We start from the raw sequence: 17845 nt of genomic DNA, 5'->3' as shown, positions 1-17845 counted from the left end.
GGTACGGAACAGATTAACCAGTGACACTTCGAATGCGATGCGGCAGGGAGTTCAGAAGCCAAACGGCCTGGGGGAAGACACTGTTTCCCACCCTGACTGTTCTTGTATCGGAGTCTCCTGCCTGATGGGAGAACGTCAAGGAGGATGCTGGATGGATGGGTGGGATCCCAGTGTACACAGTGCTCCTGGTAAATGTCCCTGACGGATGGAAAGGAGACTCCCATGATCCTCTCAGCCATTCAGCTTGTCCAAACATCTACAGATGTCTACAGTAGCTGTAGCTGACTGGCTGCATCACAGCCAGCTACAGCAATTCAAATGTGCAGGCAAGTAAGACATTGGAACTGTAGGTTAACTTATGAAATTGAACTGTAGACGCTCAGATGACACAGTTTTGAAAATTGCTCCAAGATTGTTTAATATCATTTCCAGTACGCATGTGTAAGGAGCAACACAAAGTAACATGCATAATAATTTTTAAAAACAAGGTAGCTTGTATACAGAGATCACTTGTATGCAACGTTCCCTTGAATTTGTAACAATCAATGTGCCAAAAATCTTGTACCGGCAATTTTTTCCCTAGTGGCACGTGTGCACGGAATTTTTAAAGTGGAAGTAAACCTGAAGCTATTTTAAGGTAACAACTACCAAGTCCAGTTTGTTCATTGTTTAAAAGAAATAAAATAATACACATCCATGAGTCTTATTAATCATACTCTCTGACAGCATGTAGTACTAACACTTCAGATTATTAAAATTGTTTGAAATGGTCAGGAAGCCATTGCAATGTAAAAGATCTAGCCATTATGTACCCTTTGCTTCTTTGGATTCAGCATAGTGAATCAATAATTTCTTTCATAAAGGTGGTATAAATAAGCCAGCTTTAAAATCTGTAGAAAAATCGTTGCAAACCCCATGGTGACATTGTTTGCATCAGAAACTCGAAAAGGAAACGGGATTGTGTGTGATCATGAAATATACTTGACATGCCAATGAGGTGGAGGGTGACGAACCTTTTGTGCACCGGTACCAGAAGTGAGTGCACACAACAACTTCCTGGGACCATTGTAACGTGTTGAAGTAATGTAAAGACAGTATCTGTACAAGAGACTGGGAAAGATAATGTAGCAGTGTTGGTCAGCCATAATGCTTGGAAAAAGTGGCTGTATTTGAGCCTGGTGGGATGTTGAGCAGTTATGACTACCTGTTGTAGAGTCTGTCCATCACTGCTGTTTTAGGATGCACTCTACTGTATTATCTGTAAATGGCTGTGGACATCAATATGTATAGTCCAGTTCTCTTCCTGGTGAGGTTTCCTGATAGCGTCGGATGTGTTCTGGGGCCCTAAGAGGTTAGCCATGAAATTTGCAGATGCTGGAAATTCAAGCAACACACAAAAAATGCTGGTGAACACATCTAGGAAGAGATACAGTTGTGGAATTCAGAAGAATGAGAGGGGATCTTATAGAAACATACACAATTTTGAAAGGGATAGATAAGATAGAAGTAGGAAAGTTGTTTCCAAAGGTAGGTGAGACAAGAACGAGGGGACATTGCCTCAAAGTTCAGGGGAGAAGTTTTAGGACAGATGAGGAGAAAGTTCTTCCCAGAGAGTGGTGAATCTATGAAATTCTCTGCCAAGGGAAGCTGGCTTCTTCACTAAATATAGTTAAGAAACAGATAGGTTTTTACATCGTAAGGGAATTAAGGGTTGTGGGGAAAAGGCAGGTAGATGGAGCTGAGTTTACGGACAGATCAGCCACGATCTTATTGAATGGCGGGGCAGGCTCGATGGGCCAGATGGCCTACTCCTGCTCCTATTTCTTATGTAAACTAAGAAGATAAGTGGAGCACAATACATCCCAGACACACCCGCCACTGACCATCGGCAGTATTTACATGTGTTGCTATCACAAAAAAAAGGCAATGTTCATCACCAAAACTCCCCACCATCTGGGCCGTGTGTCTTCTCACAGCTCCCATCAGGCAAAAGCCTGAAGTCCCACGCCACCAGGTTCAGGAACAGCTACTTTCTTTCAGCCATTCAGTTCCTGAACCATCCTGTACTACCTCAGTGCAGCGACACTTTACGACAATGTTCTTAGTGACTTCAGGAGGAGGAAACCGGAGGTCCACGAGCCAGTTCTCATCGGAGGATCAGAGGTGGAGAGGGTCAGTAACTTTAAATTCCTCGGACCTGCCCTGAGCCCAGCACGCAAGGGCAGTAATGATGAAAGCACGGCAGCACCTCAACTCCCTTAGGAATCTGCGGAAGTTTGGCATGACATCTAAAAATTCTATAGATGTGTAGTGGAGAGTGTATTGACTGGCTGCATCACAGTCTGGTACGGAAACACCAATGGCCTTGAATGGAAAAATCCTACAAAAGTAGTGGATTCTGTCCAGTCCGTCACGGCCAAAGCCCTCCCCACCACTGAGACGTCTACACAAAGCATTGTCACAGGAAAGCAGTATCCACCATCGTGGACCTCCACCACCCAGGACATGCTCTCTTCTCACTGCTGCCATCAGGAAGAAGGCACAGGAGCCTAGATGGTAGTGGTCGTGGTCTGGAAGGTGCTGCCTTAGGAACTTTGGTGTGTTGTTGCAGTGCATCTTGTACATAGTACACACTGCTGCAACTGTTCATCAGAAGTGGAGGGATCGGATGCTTGTGGAAGGGGAACCAATCAAGTGGGCTGCCTTGTACTGGACGGTGTCGAGCTTCCTGAGAGTTGATGGAGCTGCGCTCATCCAGGTGAGCGGTGAATATTCCATTACACTCCTGACCTGAGCCTTGTAGATGGTGGACAGGCTTTGGGGAGTCAGGAGGTGAGTTACACGCCGCAAGATTCCTAGCCTTTGACCTGCTCTGGTAGTCACAGTGTTTATATGGCTAGACCAGTTCAGTTCCCTGTCAATGGTAACGTCCAGGATGTTGATAGTAGGGGATTCAGTGATGGTGATGCCACTGAGTGTCAAGGGATGATGGTTAGAGCCTCTCTTGTTAGAGATGGTCACTGCCTGGCACTTTCAGGGCTTGAATGTTACTGCCACTCGTCAGCCCGAGCCTGGATACTGTCCAGTTCCTGTTGCATTTGGGTATGAACTGCTTCACTACCTGAGGAGTCACGAATGGTGCAGAACATTGTGCAGTCGTCTGAGAACATCCCCACTTCTGACCTTATGACAGAAGGACGGTCATTGATGAAGCAGCTGAAGACGGTTGGTCCTAGGACACTTCCCTGAGGAACTCCTGCAGTGATGTCCTGAGGAGGAGATGATTGACCTCCAACCACCACCACAACCCTCTTCCTTTGTGTCAGGTATGAATCCAACCAGCAGAGGGTTTTCCCCCTAATGCCCATTGACTCCATTTTAGCTTGGGCACCTTGATGCCATGCTTGGTCAAGTACTGCCGTGATGTCGAGGGCTATCACTCTCACCCTATCTCTGGTATTTAGCTCTTTATTCCATGTTTGGACCAAGGAGGTGATGAGGTCACGAGCTGACAAAACCCCAACTGGACATCCGTAAGCAGGTTACTGCCGAGTAGGTGCTGCACGATAACACTGTGGTTGACCTCTTCCATCACTTTGCAGATGATCGAGAGTAGGTTGATAGGGCGGCAATTGGCTGGGTTGGACTTGTCCTGTTTCTTGTGTACAGGACATACCTGGGCAATGAATCTCTGGGTTGAAAATGGTGACATACACGTGTCAGATTGTTGTTGTGATGCGTCTACCGTGGTAGTGCAGTGGGTAATGCCTGTTGCCCTCACTTTCAGCTCCCACCGGCTAGCAGTCTTGCAAACAGGAATCAGAATCAGGTTTATTATCACCGGCACGTGACGTGAAATTTGTTAACTTAGCAGCAGTTCAATGCAATACATAATCTAGCAGAGAGAAAAAATAATAAATAAAATAAAACGTAATAATAAATCAACGAGTAAATCAATTACGTATATTGAATAGATTTTTAAAAAAATGTGCAAAAACAGAAATACTGTACATTAAAAAAAGTGAAGAAGTGCCCAAGGGTTCAATGTCCATTAAGGAATCAGATGGCAGAGGGGAAGAAGCTGTTCCTGAATTGCTGAGTGTGTGTCTTCAGGCTTCTGTACCTCCTACCTGATGGTAACAGTGAGAAAAGGGCATGCCCTGGGTGCTGGAGGTCCTTAATAATGGACACTGCCTTTCTCAGATGCCACTCCCTGAAGATGTCCTGGGTACTTTGTAGGCTAGTAGCCAAGATGGAGCTGACTAGATTTACAACCTTCTGCAGCTTCTTTCAGTCCTGTGCAGTAGCCCCTCCATACCAGCCAGTGGTGCAGCCTGGTATCACTGTTGAATGTGTCAGTCTCTCCCTGCCAGTACATAGCCTCTCCAACAGCAAGCCTCATGTAGCGCCTCCTCGCTGCCAACACATGGAAACCGAACTCCTATCGGACTCAAACTAAAGATGTCGGGATGGAGGTCTGACCCCCGCACGGGTAGCACGCAGGCCCACCGGTATTTGTCACGCTCATGAACCAGATCTCCAGCTATGGGTAAATAGCCCCAATGCCTTGAGGGCAGCCTTGGGAGAGACGAAAGCTACGGGAGTAAACCCAGACAGCAAGTCCGGAGTGGAGAGCCCCTAAGGCGGCTGGATGTCATTGAACATCCTTCCAGCAGCTTCTGTGGCCAAGCTGGTGCCAAACGTATTGCTTCACAAGCTTTCCTTTGGGCTGGTGAGGCTGAGAGGGGGATCTTGACAACTGGGCATCTCAGGATCTCCGTACCTTCCGCCCAGGCTTGTGATGGTGATAATCATCATCATAAGACCATATGACATAAGAGCAGAATTAGGCCATCTGGCCCATCGAGTCTGCTCTGCCATTCAATCATGGCTAATCTTTTTTGTTACCTCCTCCTCAACCCCAGTTCTCGGCCTTCTCCCCGTAACGTTTGATGCCATGTCCAATCAAGAACCTATCAATCTCTGCCTCAAATAAACCCAACGACCTGGCCTCCACAGGTGTATTTGGCAACAAACTCCACAAATTCACCACCTTTCGGCTAATGAAATTTCTCTGCATCTCTGTTTTGAAAGGGGCCCCCTCTATGCTGAGGCTGTGCCCTCTTGTCCTAGACTCTCCCACCATCTATTCTGTCTAGGCCTTCCAACATTTGAAAGGTATAAATGAGATCCCCCCCTCATCCCTTCTGAATTCCAGCGAGTACAGACCCAGAGCCATCAAACGTTCCTCGTATGATAGCCCTTTCATTCCTGGAATCATCCTTGTGAACCTCCTCTGGACCCTCTCTAATGCCAGCCCATCTTTTCTAAGATAAGGGGCCCAAAACAGTTCACAATACTCAAGGTGAGGCCTCACCAATGCCTTATAAAGCCTCAGCATCACATCCTTTTTTCATCATCCATTGTCCTTCAAGACAAACAGATGTCAACCACATGTAATTTGATAATAAATTTACTTTGAATTTTGAAGTTTGAATATGTTGTTTCTTGTGAAAATGTGGGTCACTTGTGTTTAGCTTCACGTTCTTCTGAATGTTGTGTACCTGGTGCTCTGTGGCTGTGAGGCGGCTGTAAGCTTTTCATTGCATCGGTGCACAGACGAGTCACAGAACACTACAGCACAGAAACAGGCCCTTCGGCCCATCTAGTCCATGCCAAACCTGCCCGGTTCCACCGACCTGCACCCGTGCAGTTCACCTGAGAATAAACTCGACCCTGAACTCAGAATCTGCCTCGGATTCAGATTTGTTTATTTATCACGTGTAGATTGAAACACAGACTGAAACTTTTGAGGTTAACAACCAACACGCCCAAGGATGTGATGCAAGTGTCGCCACACGTTCAGGTGCCATCAATGTTCAACGCAACAACACCGAATCCAAAAGCAGCAACAGCAGCAAAGCAAACCCCCTCCCCCCATCGCTCACCCATCCCCTCATACAATACAGACAGGCTTCCAACCCCAGTACGGGACAGGCCACCTCCAGCCATTCAGTCCAGTGTTACTGGATTCTTTCCAGGTCGGGAGGCCAGATCCGTGCCCAGTGCTCTGGGTGGGGTCTCACCTGGAACACAATCTCCCCTGCTTCATCCTTGACCCCTTTGCGATGCTCCACCCTCCTCGGAGGCTGACTGACCTGCTGACCATTCCCTCCCCCAACAGGGGCGCTTCCTAGGCCTGCCTTAGGGAGCTCTTCCCTCCACCCGCCCACAGGGCTCCCTCCACCTCACCTCCCATGGGGCGGGGGGGCCTGCTCACCTCAGCCACAATGACATCGCAGTCGAGCCCACGGTTGAAGCCCTGAGGGTTTCCCTTCACCCCCACCTGGAAGAGGGGAACAGAAGTGAGGAATAGAGGGTTAGAGTGGTGGAGGTGGGAGGAATAGGGAGAGAGGAGGGAGGGGGAGAGGGAGAAAGGGAGAGGGGTGAAGGGGAAGGGGAGAGTGATAAAGGAGAGAGAGGGAGAGGGAAAGGAGGACAAAGAGGAGGGAGTTTGAGGGAGGGAAGGGGTTGGGAGGGGTTAACAGATGAGGTGTGAGAGGAGAGAGGGTACACACCAGACAGTGCTTCATGCTGTAGCTCAAGATTGTGAGGCGGACAGGGTAGAGTGGGGGGGGGGATATGAGGAGAGGGTGAGGGGAGGGGTTATGAGGAGGGGGTGAGGGGAGGGTTTATGAGGAGAGGTTGAGGGGAGGGGTTATGAGGAGAGGGTGAGGGGAGGGGTTATGAGGAGAGGGTGAGGGGAGGAGTTATGAGAGGGTGAGGGAGGGGTTAGGAGAGGGTGAGGGAAGGAGTTATGAGGAGAGGGTGAGGGGAGGAGTTATGAGAGGGTGAGGGAAGGAGTTATGAGGAGAGGGTGAGGGGAGGAGTTATGAGAGGGTGAGGGAAGGAGTTATGAGGAGAGGGTGAGGGAGGGGTTATGAGGAGAGGGTGAGGGAGGGGTTATGAGGAGAGGGTGAGGGAGGGGTTATGAGGAAAGGTTGAGGGGAGGGGTTATGAGGAGAGGGTGAGGGGAGGGGTTGTGAGGGGAGGAGTGGGGAGTGGGGTGAGGACTGGGGAGTGGGGAGTGGTATGAGGAGTGGAGTGGGGAGTAGGGAGTAGGAAGTGGGGAGTGGGGTGGGGTGAGGAGTGGAGTGGGGAGTGGGGTGGGGTGGGGAGTGGAGTGGGGTGGTTGGGGAGTGGGATGAGGAGTGGGGTGGGGAGTGGGATGAGGAGTGGGGAGTGGGGTGGGGAGTGGAGTGGGGTGGGGAGTGGAATGGGGTGGGTGGGGAGTGGGATGAGGAGTGGGGTGGGGAGTGGGATGGGGAGTGAGATGAGGAGTGGAGTGGGGTGAGGAGTGGAGTGGGGTGGGGTGGGTGGGGGTCTTACCAGGCAGTGCTCCTTGCCGTGGTTTAGCCAGTGGCCAGTCCGTCCGGTCCGGATGATCCGCTGCAGTTGATTGGTCTTCACCCAGATGATCTCATCCACTCTCTCATAGCTGATTGGTGGAGAAAAGATGCAGGGAGGTGACAGGCAGAGGGCAACAGAGGGGGAGAGGAGGGGGAGGGGAGGGGGAGGGGGAGGGGAGGGGGAGGGGGAGGGGAGGGGAGGGGGAGAAGGAATCAGGGAAGAGGAGGGTTGGATGTGTACTGAGCACTAAGGTGGGGGAATGGGTCAGTGGGGCAGGTGCGAGGGGGAGGGGGAGAGGGGAAAGGTGGTTAGCCGATGGATATATACTCACCCCCAGAGGTTTAAACACTCACGTCCCAGCTCCATCGCCCTGCAGGGGAGAGAGGATGAGGGTGCATGAAGTTGAGGGAGGGAGGGGGGCGAGGGGAGGGGAGAGGAATCCCTTAGCCTGCACCATGATCCTGTTCATCTGTCCCTGCACATCCATGTGTCTAACAGACTCTGTCTCCTCCACCACCACCCCGGACCGCACATTCTCTGCGTAAAACTCTTGCCCCACACACCTCACCTTAACTGCATGCTCTCTGGTGTTTTGTTATTTCCACCGGGGGGGGGTGGGGGGAGATACCGACTGTCTGCTCTATCTCTGCCCCTCAATCCTATAAACCTCTCTCAGGTCCCCCCTCTCAGCCTCTGCTACACCAGAGAAAACAACTCAAGTTTGTTGACCTCTCCATGTAGCTCCTGCCCTCTGCACCAGGCAGCATCCTAGTGAGCCTCTTCTGGACTCTCTCCAAAGCCCCCACACCCTTCCTGTAACGTGGTGACCAGCAATGAGCATAAGACTCCGGATATGGCCTGACCAGAGCTTTGTAAACCTTTAACATGAACTTCCCAGCTCAGTTCCTGAACTGATAAAGGCCTTCTTTACCACCCTGCCAACCAGTGCAGCCACTTACAGGGAACTGTGGACCAGGACCCCAAGATCCCTCTGTACGTGGACCCTGGAGTTAACAATGTACTGAACATGGAACAGTACAGCACAGGAGCAGGCCATTCGGCCCACAGTGTTGTGCTGAACCAGCTAAGCAAATCAAAAACACCCAAACACTAATCCCTCCCACCTACACCATGTCCATATCCCTCCATCTTCCTCACATCCACGTGCCTATCCAAACGTCTCTTCACAGCCTCTAATGTACTTGCCTCCACCACCATACTAGACAGTGCATTCCAGGCATCCACCACTCTCTGAGTAAAAAACTTACCCTCATATTCCCCCTCTCACCTTCAATGCCTGCCCTCTGGTATTAGACATTTCCACCCTGGGAAACAGATACTCTCAGTCCACTCTATCTACGCTTCTCATAAAGCTCTATCAGGTCTCCCCTCAGCCTCCGATGCTCTAGAGAAAACAACCCAAGTTTACCCAGCCTCACGCCCTCTAAACCCAGCAGCATCCTGGTAAACCTCTCCTTCACCCTCTCCAAAGCCTCAACATCCTTCCTATAGTGTCCCTTTACACTCGACTTCCCAAAGTGCAACACCTCTCACTTGCCTGGATTAAACACCCATCTGCCATTTCTCTGCCCATATTTGCAAATGAACAGTATCCTGCTCTCTCCTTTGGCAGACGTCTGTGCTATCCACAACATCACTGATCTATGTTTCATCTGCAAAATTACAAACCCACCCACCCACTTTTTCTTGCGGGTCGTTTATATTTTTTGGAAACAGTAGAGGTCCCCGTACGTGTCCCATTAGTCACAGGCATCCAGTTAGGATAAGTCCCACTGACCACTACCTTCTGCCTCTGAGGGAAAGCCAGTTCTGAATCCAATCAGCCAATTTACCACGTACCTTAAATCTTCTCCCATGAGAGACTTTGTCAAACACCTTTCTAAAATTCACCCGGTCGAAATCCACAGCAACTTCATCAAGCACCTTCAACAGCTTATCGAAATACTCTACCAGCAAGACATGACGTACCCTGCACAAAGCCCTGCTGACTGACCCTAATCAGACCAGGATCGATTTAAAGACCAAAGAGTGTATACAGTGTACAACCTGAAATTCTTACTCTTCACAGACAACCTCGAAACAGAAAAAACCCCAAAGAACGAATGACAGAAAACTTTAGAACCCCAAAGCCCCCCATCCCCCCCACTTGCTCCAGCAAAAACATCAATTCCCACTGCCCACCATGCAAGCAACAGCAAAGCCCCCAAAGAGAGACCATGATCTAGAACCCATCAAAAACTAACTGTCCATCCCAACACTTTGACATGGTGTCTCAAGTGCTCAGTGATCTTATCCTTAAGAACTCTCTCTAGGAACTTCCCTATCAGTGATGTGAGACCCATTGGTCACCAGTTTCCAGTATTATCCCCATTTCCCTTCTGGAATAAAGCAGCATGAGGTACTGCTGACCCCTGCCGGGCTGCCCACCCCTGCTCCTTGCCCCCCCCCCGGAGCCTACCTGCCAGTGACCCAGAGGAAGAGGAAGCCGTCATCTTGGAGCACGGGAATGTTGAGCCTCCTCATCTCGTCGTCGGTGAGGGTGCCGTACGGCAGCTCCATGTGGATGTCCCAGGGGGGGTCGGCCATCACCACGGCGAACTTCCCCAGGATGCTGACGTCCAGAAACCGGATGTCACAGCAGATCCACTGCGGGGGGGCGGGAAAGGGAAAGGGATTCAGGGGAGAGGGGAAGAGGAGGGCACGAGAGGCAGGGGAGGGAGGGGGTGTGAGAGATTGTTACTGTCTGTTTGCACTCTCCCAGCATATGCACCCTTTGTCACACTCACTCACAAAGACACACACACACACACACACACAGACACACACACACACACACACACACACACACACACAGACACACACACACACACTCACAAAGACACACACACACACACGCACACTCACAAAGACACACACACACAGACACACACACACACTCACAAAGACACACACACACACAGACACACACACACTCACAAAGACACATACAGACAGACACACACACACACACTCACAAAGACACACACACACACTCACTCACAAAGACACACACACACACACACACAGACACACACACACACACACACTTACAAAGACACACACACACACACACACACAGACACACACACTCACAAACACACACACACACACACACTCACAAACACACACACACACACTCACTCACAAAGACACACACACACAGACACACACACACACACACACAGACACACACACTCACAAAGACACACACACACACACACACACACACACACAAAGACACACACACACACACACACTCACTCACTCACAAAGACACACACACACTCACAGACACACACACACACACACACTCACACACACACTCACAAAGACACACAGACACACACACACTCACAAAGACACACACACACACACACGCACACTCACAAAGACACACACACACAGACACACACACACACTCACAAAGACACACACACACACAGACACACACACACTCACAAAGACACATACAGACAGACACACACACACACACACTCACAAAGACACACACACACACTCACTCACAAAGACACACACACACACACAGACACACACACACACACACACACTCACAAAGACACACACACACACACACACAGACACACACACTCACAAAGACACACACACACACACTCACAAACACACACACACTCACTCACAAAGACACACACACACAGACACACACACACACACACAGACACACACACTCACAAAGACACACACACACACACACACACACAAAGACACACACACACACACACACTCACTCACTCACAAAGACACACACACACTCACAGACACACACACACACACTCACACACACACACACACTCACACACACACACACACACAGACACACACACTCACACACACACACACACACACACACACTCACACACACACACTCACTCACAAGGACGCACACACACACACACACACACACACACACAGTGCAGGTCCTTTAGCCCACAGCAATGAACCAACTCCAAGATCAATTTAACCTTTTCATCCCACGTGGCCCTCTTTCACCCATATGTCCGTCTAAGAATATCTTAAATGTCCGCAGTGTATCTGCCTCTACCACCAACCCTGGCAGTGTGTTCCACAGAGGCCCACATTCTCCACGTACTAAATCCACTCTTGACTTCCCTCTACAACTTCCTCCAGTCATGTCCTCTTGTACTAGCCATTTCCACTCGGTGAAGAAAGCTGTTGGCTGCCCACTCTGTCTGTCTCTTAACATCGATCAAGTCATCTCCCACTCTCCTTCACTCCAAGGAGAAAAGCCCTGCCTTGTTCAACCTTTCCTCATAAAGCACGTTCTTTAATCCAGGCAACACCTCCTCCACACCCTCTCTAAAGCTTCCATATCCCTCCTATAATGAGGTGACTGGAACTGAACACAGGACTCCGAGCATTTATTTTTGAGATTAAATCGCATCTACCACTTCCCAGCCCAGTTCTGCATCCTATCAATGTCCCCTTGTGACCTAGAGCAACCTTCTACACTATCCACAACACCACCAACTTTTCAAATCTAATCAAACCTACTCTGTGTTTAATTATCATAAATACAGCCAAACGAAACAGTGTTCCTCTGGGGCCAAGGTGTAGAATGTGCACAGCAGAAGGCACACAGTACATTCAAGATAGTGAACACACACACCGTCACACAAAAAAATATATACCCCAAATTTCTGAGCGATGTGTCCCTCAAATTGATGGTGCAGTTCACATGCATGCAATCCAGCCTGTCATTCCACTGATTGAACACTGGAGAGCAGCACCGACGGGAGAGACCAGCCCCCAACTGAGCACGGAAACCACGCTACACCGCCTGTAGCGCCTCCTCTCCCGGTCTGCAGCAGCAGGCAAGCCCACAGCTTGAGGCCTAGTCCTCACTACATCCGATGCCACACAGCTCCCTCGCTGTCTGTTGCACCACCAAACAATGGAGACAGGCCTGCGGCATTCTATATCATCAGTGTCCAACAGGGTCTTGCATTCGCAAGTGAAACGTCCGAGACAGTTACACTGCACACCGCCTTGGATACCTTTCTGTAGCCGGCACCAAGTCCAGATCCTTCGCCAACGAGCAGCTCACTGATGGGGCGGACCTGCAGTACCCAAAGTTCTTGGAGTCCAGCACTGTCTTGTGATCATAAAAAAACCACCTTTGGTTGGCCTGAGAACCCTCTGCACCCGAATGTGCTGCCATCTTAGCAGAAGATTGTGCCATCCGCAAACCCTTTTGGTTCTTCATCCAAGTCCTTTATAAAAATCACAAAGAGCAGGGGTCCAAGAACAGATTGCTGAGGAACACCACCATTCACTGACCTCCAGGCAGAACGTCTTCCATTCACTACCACCTTTTGCATTCCGCGTGCAAGCCGATATTGAACCCATGCAGCCCAGGTACCCTGGGTCCCATGCCTCCTGACTTTCTGGGTCAGACCACCATGGTGAACTCCTTCCCAAAACCCATGTACACCACATCCATCACTCTAACTTTAATTTGATTGGTCAGTTTTATCAAAAGTGCCCATGCTGACCATCTCTAATCAGACTATACTTCTCCGAATCCTTGAAAATCCCGTCTCGAAGAATCCTCTCCAACAGCTTGCTCAGCTCACTGGTCTGTAATTCCCAGGATTATCTCGATTCCCTTTCCTGAACATAGGAATAACATTTGCCTGCCTCCAATCTTCTGGTACTACTCTGGTGGCCAGTGAGGACCCAAAGATGGTCACCAAAGGCGATGGTCAGGTGTGTGTCTCATATACAGAGCACATGTCTCTCACGGGTACCCCATGTCAGAAACACAAACCCCCACCCCCGAATTTCACACCTACATACACACACTCTCCCCATGTCCCATGCAGACAATGAATCTCCCTCTCTCTCTCTCACACACACACACACACACACACACACACACACACACACAGTCACACACACTCCCCCCAGTCCCACACACAGACAGACATGCACTCACACACATCATTTGGCCCATCAAGTCTGCTCCGCCATTTCATCATGGCTGATCCATTTCCCTCTTAGCTTCAATCTCCTGCCTTCTCTCCATATCCCTTCAAGCCCTGACCAATCAAGGATCTATCAATCTCTGCCTGAAGTATTCCTAAAGAGTTGGCCTCCACAGCTGCCTGTGGCAGCGAATTCCAGATTCACCATTCACTGGCTAAAGAAATTCCTCCTCGTCTCTGTTCCAAAAGGATGCCCCTCTATTCTGAGCCTGTGTCCTCTGGTCTTAGACTCTCCCCCCACAGGAAACATCCTCTCTAGATCTATCTGTCTCTCATACACACACACAAGGAGAAGACCCAGAACAGATCCCTGTGGAATACCACTGTCACTGATTTCCAGGCAGAATACGTACCATCTGTAATGCCCTGGTTCACATCTTCACTGTAATGCTGTATGTATTTCACTTAGCAGTTCTGTAAGAGCAGGCTGTTCTGCTTTCAGCCTGTTTGGGTTACTGCCAAGGATAAGGAATGATGAGGAATGTGTGTCATCCAATTAGGATGGTGGAACGGGGGGGGAGGGGGAGGTTTTTTTTTGGTGAGGGACACTAAGGTTGGTCTTGAGTCTTTTGTTCGGCGGGAGATGAAGAGAGAAGACGCTGGGGAGAACCGGTTGTAGGATACAACCTGCTTGTTCGAGACGGATTGCGAGTGACAATCGGAAGGTGGTGTGGACATTCACATTGACCCAGGGCCCATCGTGTGAGTGACAAAGAAGTTTGAGATGAGATCCAACTCGTGCACATTTGACTGTTTAACTATAATGGGCCGTTTTCTTTGCTAACCCTTAAGCTAAGATTCATAAATATAATTCTTTTAATGGTATGTAGTGTGCTGGCTGTTATTTCTTGGCACTGAGCTGTAACAGGGTAGCAAATGACACAGCACCCGCACAAACCTGGGTTTGAGGTGGGAGAGCCGTATCAATCTCACGGATTTGGCGGGACCGGAGAGTGTCTTCCCTATACTTAAGCAGCCAAGGACACATCTAATGCCAGCCTCTGCCTTCTATAGGCAAACCAACATCGCATTCATGCAGCCAAATTTCCCTGGATCCCAAGTGTCCTGACTCTCTGAATGAGCCTACCACGGGGAACCTCGCTGCACACTTTACTAAAATCTATGTACACCACATCCAGTGCCCAACCTTCTTCAATTTGTTTTGTCTCAGACAGACAGACACACCCACCCACCCCATCCACCTGGAACTTGGCACACCTGTGGGGGGAAGAGCTTGCCCAGGCTGGGGTCAGTGCCCACACTGGGGGTGAGGGGCTTGTCGGACCCCTGGCCATCCAGGGGCAGAACTGGGCCGGTGTCCAGGCAGCTGTCGATCTCGTAGTGCACGTACTTGCAGGTGTCCATGTGGAAGCAGGTGTTGAGGAAGGAGCAGTCACCCAGAGACTCGTCTGTGTGCTTGTTGATGATGCGCCTGTGGAAGCGAGAGGTCAGGCCCAGAGGAGCGACAGGTACCCCCTGGAGAGAGGGATCCCCCTACCCTGGAGAGGGATCTCCTGCCTAGAGAGAGAGAGGGAGAGAGGGAGCCTACAGCCAGGAGAGGGATACCCCACCCACAGAGAGAGGGATTCTACAGCCAGGGGAGGGATCCCCTGCCTAGCGAGAGAGGGATCTCCCAGCCCAGAGAGAGGGGGATTCTCCTGCCGAGAGAGAAAGATCCCCACCCAGAGAGAGGGATCCCTTGCCCCGGAGGAAACTGCCAACTGAAGCAAGGAAACCCCCCCACAAAAAAGAGATACCCCATCCAGAGAGGCGGGTTCCCCACCTGGACAGACCCCCCCCCCCAATTGAAGCAGGGGATACCCCATTAGAGAGTGCCAACCCCACTGGAGAAAAGGAGCCTCACTAGGGGGACTCCCCCCATGAGTGAGGAATCCCGCTGGAATGAGAGAAGGATCCCCACCCAAAGGGCTCCTCTACGGCGGTGAGGGATCGCCAGCCCTGAGGGACCACCCAGCAGGAAGAGATCCAACCATGCTGAGTAAATAATCACCCCCCCCACCTAAAAGAAAGATCATTTACCCTAATCCAAACATGTCCATCAAGGGACCTCCCCCACACCCAGTGAGAGGGATCCCCAATCCAACAAAGGGAACAAGCCAGAGCGAGGGATCCCAACCAGAGTGCGAAGGATCTCCAAATGGTTGAGACATCCCTCCCCAACAGGGAGCACCAGGGGTGAAAGAACCCCCAACACAAAAGATTCTGGACACTTCACCCCCCCCCCCACAACGCTCCACCAGCCCTAATTCCTACCGCCATTTCCTGTCCCACCCACCCCTTACTCCCACCCACCTGAAGTGAAGCTTGTGGTAGGGCTGCTCCAGGATCTGGGCTCTCATAAACATCGCCTACTTCAATCATAATCCCGCAGTCCTCCTATTCTCCTTGTCCTGCCCTCTCTTCCTTCAGCCCCTCACTATGTCACCCCCGTCCCCACCTGAAGTGGAGTTTGCGGCAGGACCCCCCTCCAACAGGCCCTGGGCCCTCGTATACACTTCCCCTCTCTCCCTCACCCCGCCCTCCATCATTCCCCGACCACAGTGCCCCCACCTGAAGTGGAGTTTGCGGCAGGGCCCCCCTCCAACAGGCCCTGGGCCCTCGTATACACTTCCCCTCTCTCCCTCACCCCCCCCCATCATTCCCCGACCACACTGCCCCCACCTGAAGTGGAGTTTGCGGCAGGGCCGCTCCAGGTCCTGGGCCCTCATACACTCGAGCTTGGTGCCGTGGTCGCAGAACTCCTGCACCTGGGCGCGGCCGCGGGACCGGAACTTCTCCACCATCGACTGCTCCTTCGCTGTGCTGGTGTTCAGCAGCTCCAGGATCTCCTGGCTCACCTGGGGGAGAGGGAGTGTCACTGAGGGGGTCTCCCCACTCGGGGGTGGGGGCAGCGCTGAGCGATCCCCGCGGGGGGGGGGTGGGTGAGGTTGCACCGAGAGATCATTGTACCTCTGTGAGAGCAGAGGGGAATCACCCCCCCCCACCTACGCAAGAAGGAGTGTCGCTGAGGGATCCCCCTTTTCTGCTCCTCCCACAGCTTACCTCCACCCCCTTGTTTCTACCCTACTCACCCGCCCCCCTCCTAAACTCTCCCTTCCTCCCTTCTCCTAGCACACCAACGTCTCACCCCTCCCTCCTCTCTAACCCTCCCCCCCTAGCTTGTTTCCCCAATCCCTCCCACCCATCTCCCTTACCAACCTCCCGGCCCCCACGGGACGAGCCGTACCTTCTTGCTCTGCCTCTCCTTGGTGGACTGCTGGTTCAGCAGCCTCTCGATCTCCAGGTCCAGTTCGGAGGCCACCTTGCGGGACTTCTTGGCAGGCTCGGGGAGCTTCCTGTCGGGCGGGGAGGGGGCGGATCCGACCGGCGGGGGCTGGGCCCGCCTCTTCTGGCCCCCCTCGGCCTGCGGCAGGGGCTGCTCGCCCTCCTGGGGCAGGAGCACTAGCATGGCCGAGAGCTTGGTGTGGTCGGCGAAGGTGACGGTGGTCGGCCTGCCGTCCTGGGACAGGCCCCCTCGCACCTCAATCAACTCCTGGGCCGCAAACTTCTGCAGTAGGCTCTCCACATTCCCCTGGGTCACCGAGCACTGGAGCTTGGGTGGGGGGGGGGGCGGTGGTTAGAGACAGGGATAGAGTCAGAGAGAAGTACACCAAAGAAATAGACCCCTCGGCCCATCTAGTCCATGCCGAACCATTTAAACTGCCTCCTCCCACCCACCTGCACCGGGACCATAGCCTTACCAAACATGTACCTATCAAAACTTCTCTTAAACAGTGAAATGGAGCTCGTGCGCAGTACTTGTGCTGGCAGCTCATTCCACACTCTCATGACTCTGAGTGAAGTTTTCCTTCATGTTCCCTTTAAACGCTTCACCTTTCACCTTAACCTATGACCTCCGGTTATAGTCCCACCCAACCTCAGTGGAAAAAGCTTGCTTGCATTTATCTTATCTATACCCCTCATAATTTTGTATTCCACTGTCAAATCATCCCTCAATCTTCCACACGCTGAGGAATAAAGAAGGCAAGACAGTGGCAACATTTCATTAGGGAGATTTGTTTTATCAACTAAAACACTCGAAGACTTTTACAAACGTACTGTGGAGAATGTTCTGACTGGCTGCATCACCGGGACAACGACACAGATCAAAATAAGTTGCAGACGCTTTAAAAACTAATCATGGCTACTACCCTCCATAGCATCCAGGACATCTTCAGGGAGTGGTGTCTCAGAAAGGCAGCGTCCGTCATTCAGGAACCCCACCACCCAGGACATGCCCTTTTCACACTGTTCCATCAGGAAGGAGCTAC

The 17845-nt window shown here is 51.3% G+C and overlaps 1 protein-coding gene across 1 annotated transcript in view; it reads right to left on the bottom strand.

Moving 5' to 3' along the window:
- The window catches only part of mettl3 (methyltransferase like 3), a 44820-nt gene that overhangs the window by 17659 nt on the left and 9316 nt on the right, over window positions 1-17845 (bottom strand). The window contains exons 3-9 of the mRNA XM_063060051.1: window positions 16762-17127; window positions 16197-16372; window positions 14733-14946; window positions 9890-10077; window positions 7742-7780; window positions 7390-7498; window positions 6281-6346 (exon numbers count right to left, since the gene is read on the bottom strand). Coding sequence (XP_062916121.1) covers window positions 6281-6346; window positions 7390-7498; window positions 7742-7780; window positions 9890-10077; window positions 14733-14946; window positions 16197-16372; window positions 16762-17127 — 1158 coding nt within the window. The remainder of the gene's footprint in view (window positions 1-6280; window positions 6347-7389; window positions 7499-7741; window positions 7781-9889; window positions 10078-14732; window positions 14947-16196; window positions 16373-16761; window positions 17128-17845) is intronic.

This window comes from Mobula hypostoma, chromosome 10, assembly GCF_963921235.1.
Source record: "Mobula hypostoma chromosome 10, sMobHyp1.1, whole genome shotgun sequence".
Classification (NCBI taxonomy): Eukaryota; Metazoa; Chordata; class Chondrichthyes; order Myliobatiformes; family Myliobatidae; genus Mobula; species Mobula hypostoma.
This window is presented reverse-complemented; position numbering and strand designations above follow the sequence as displayed.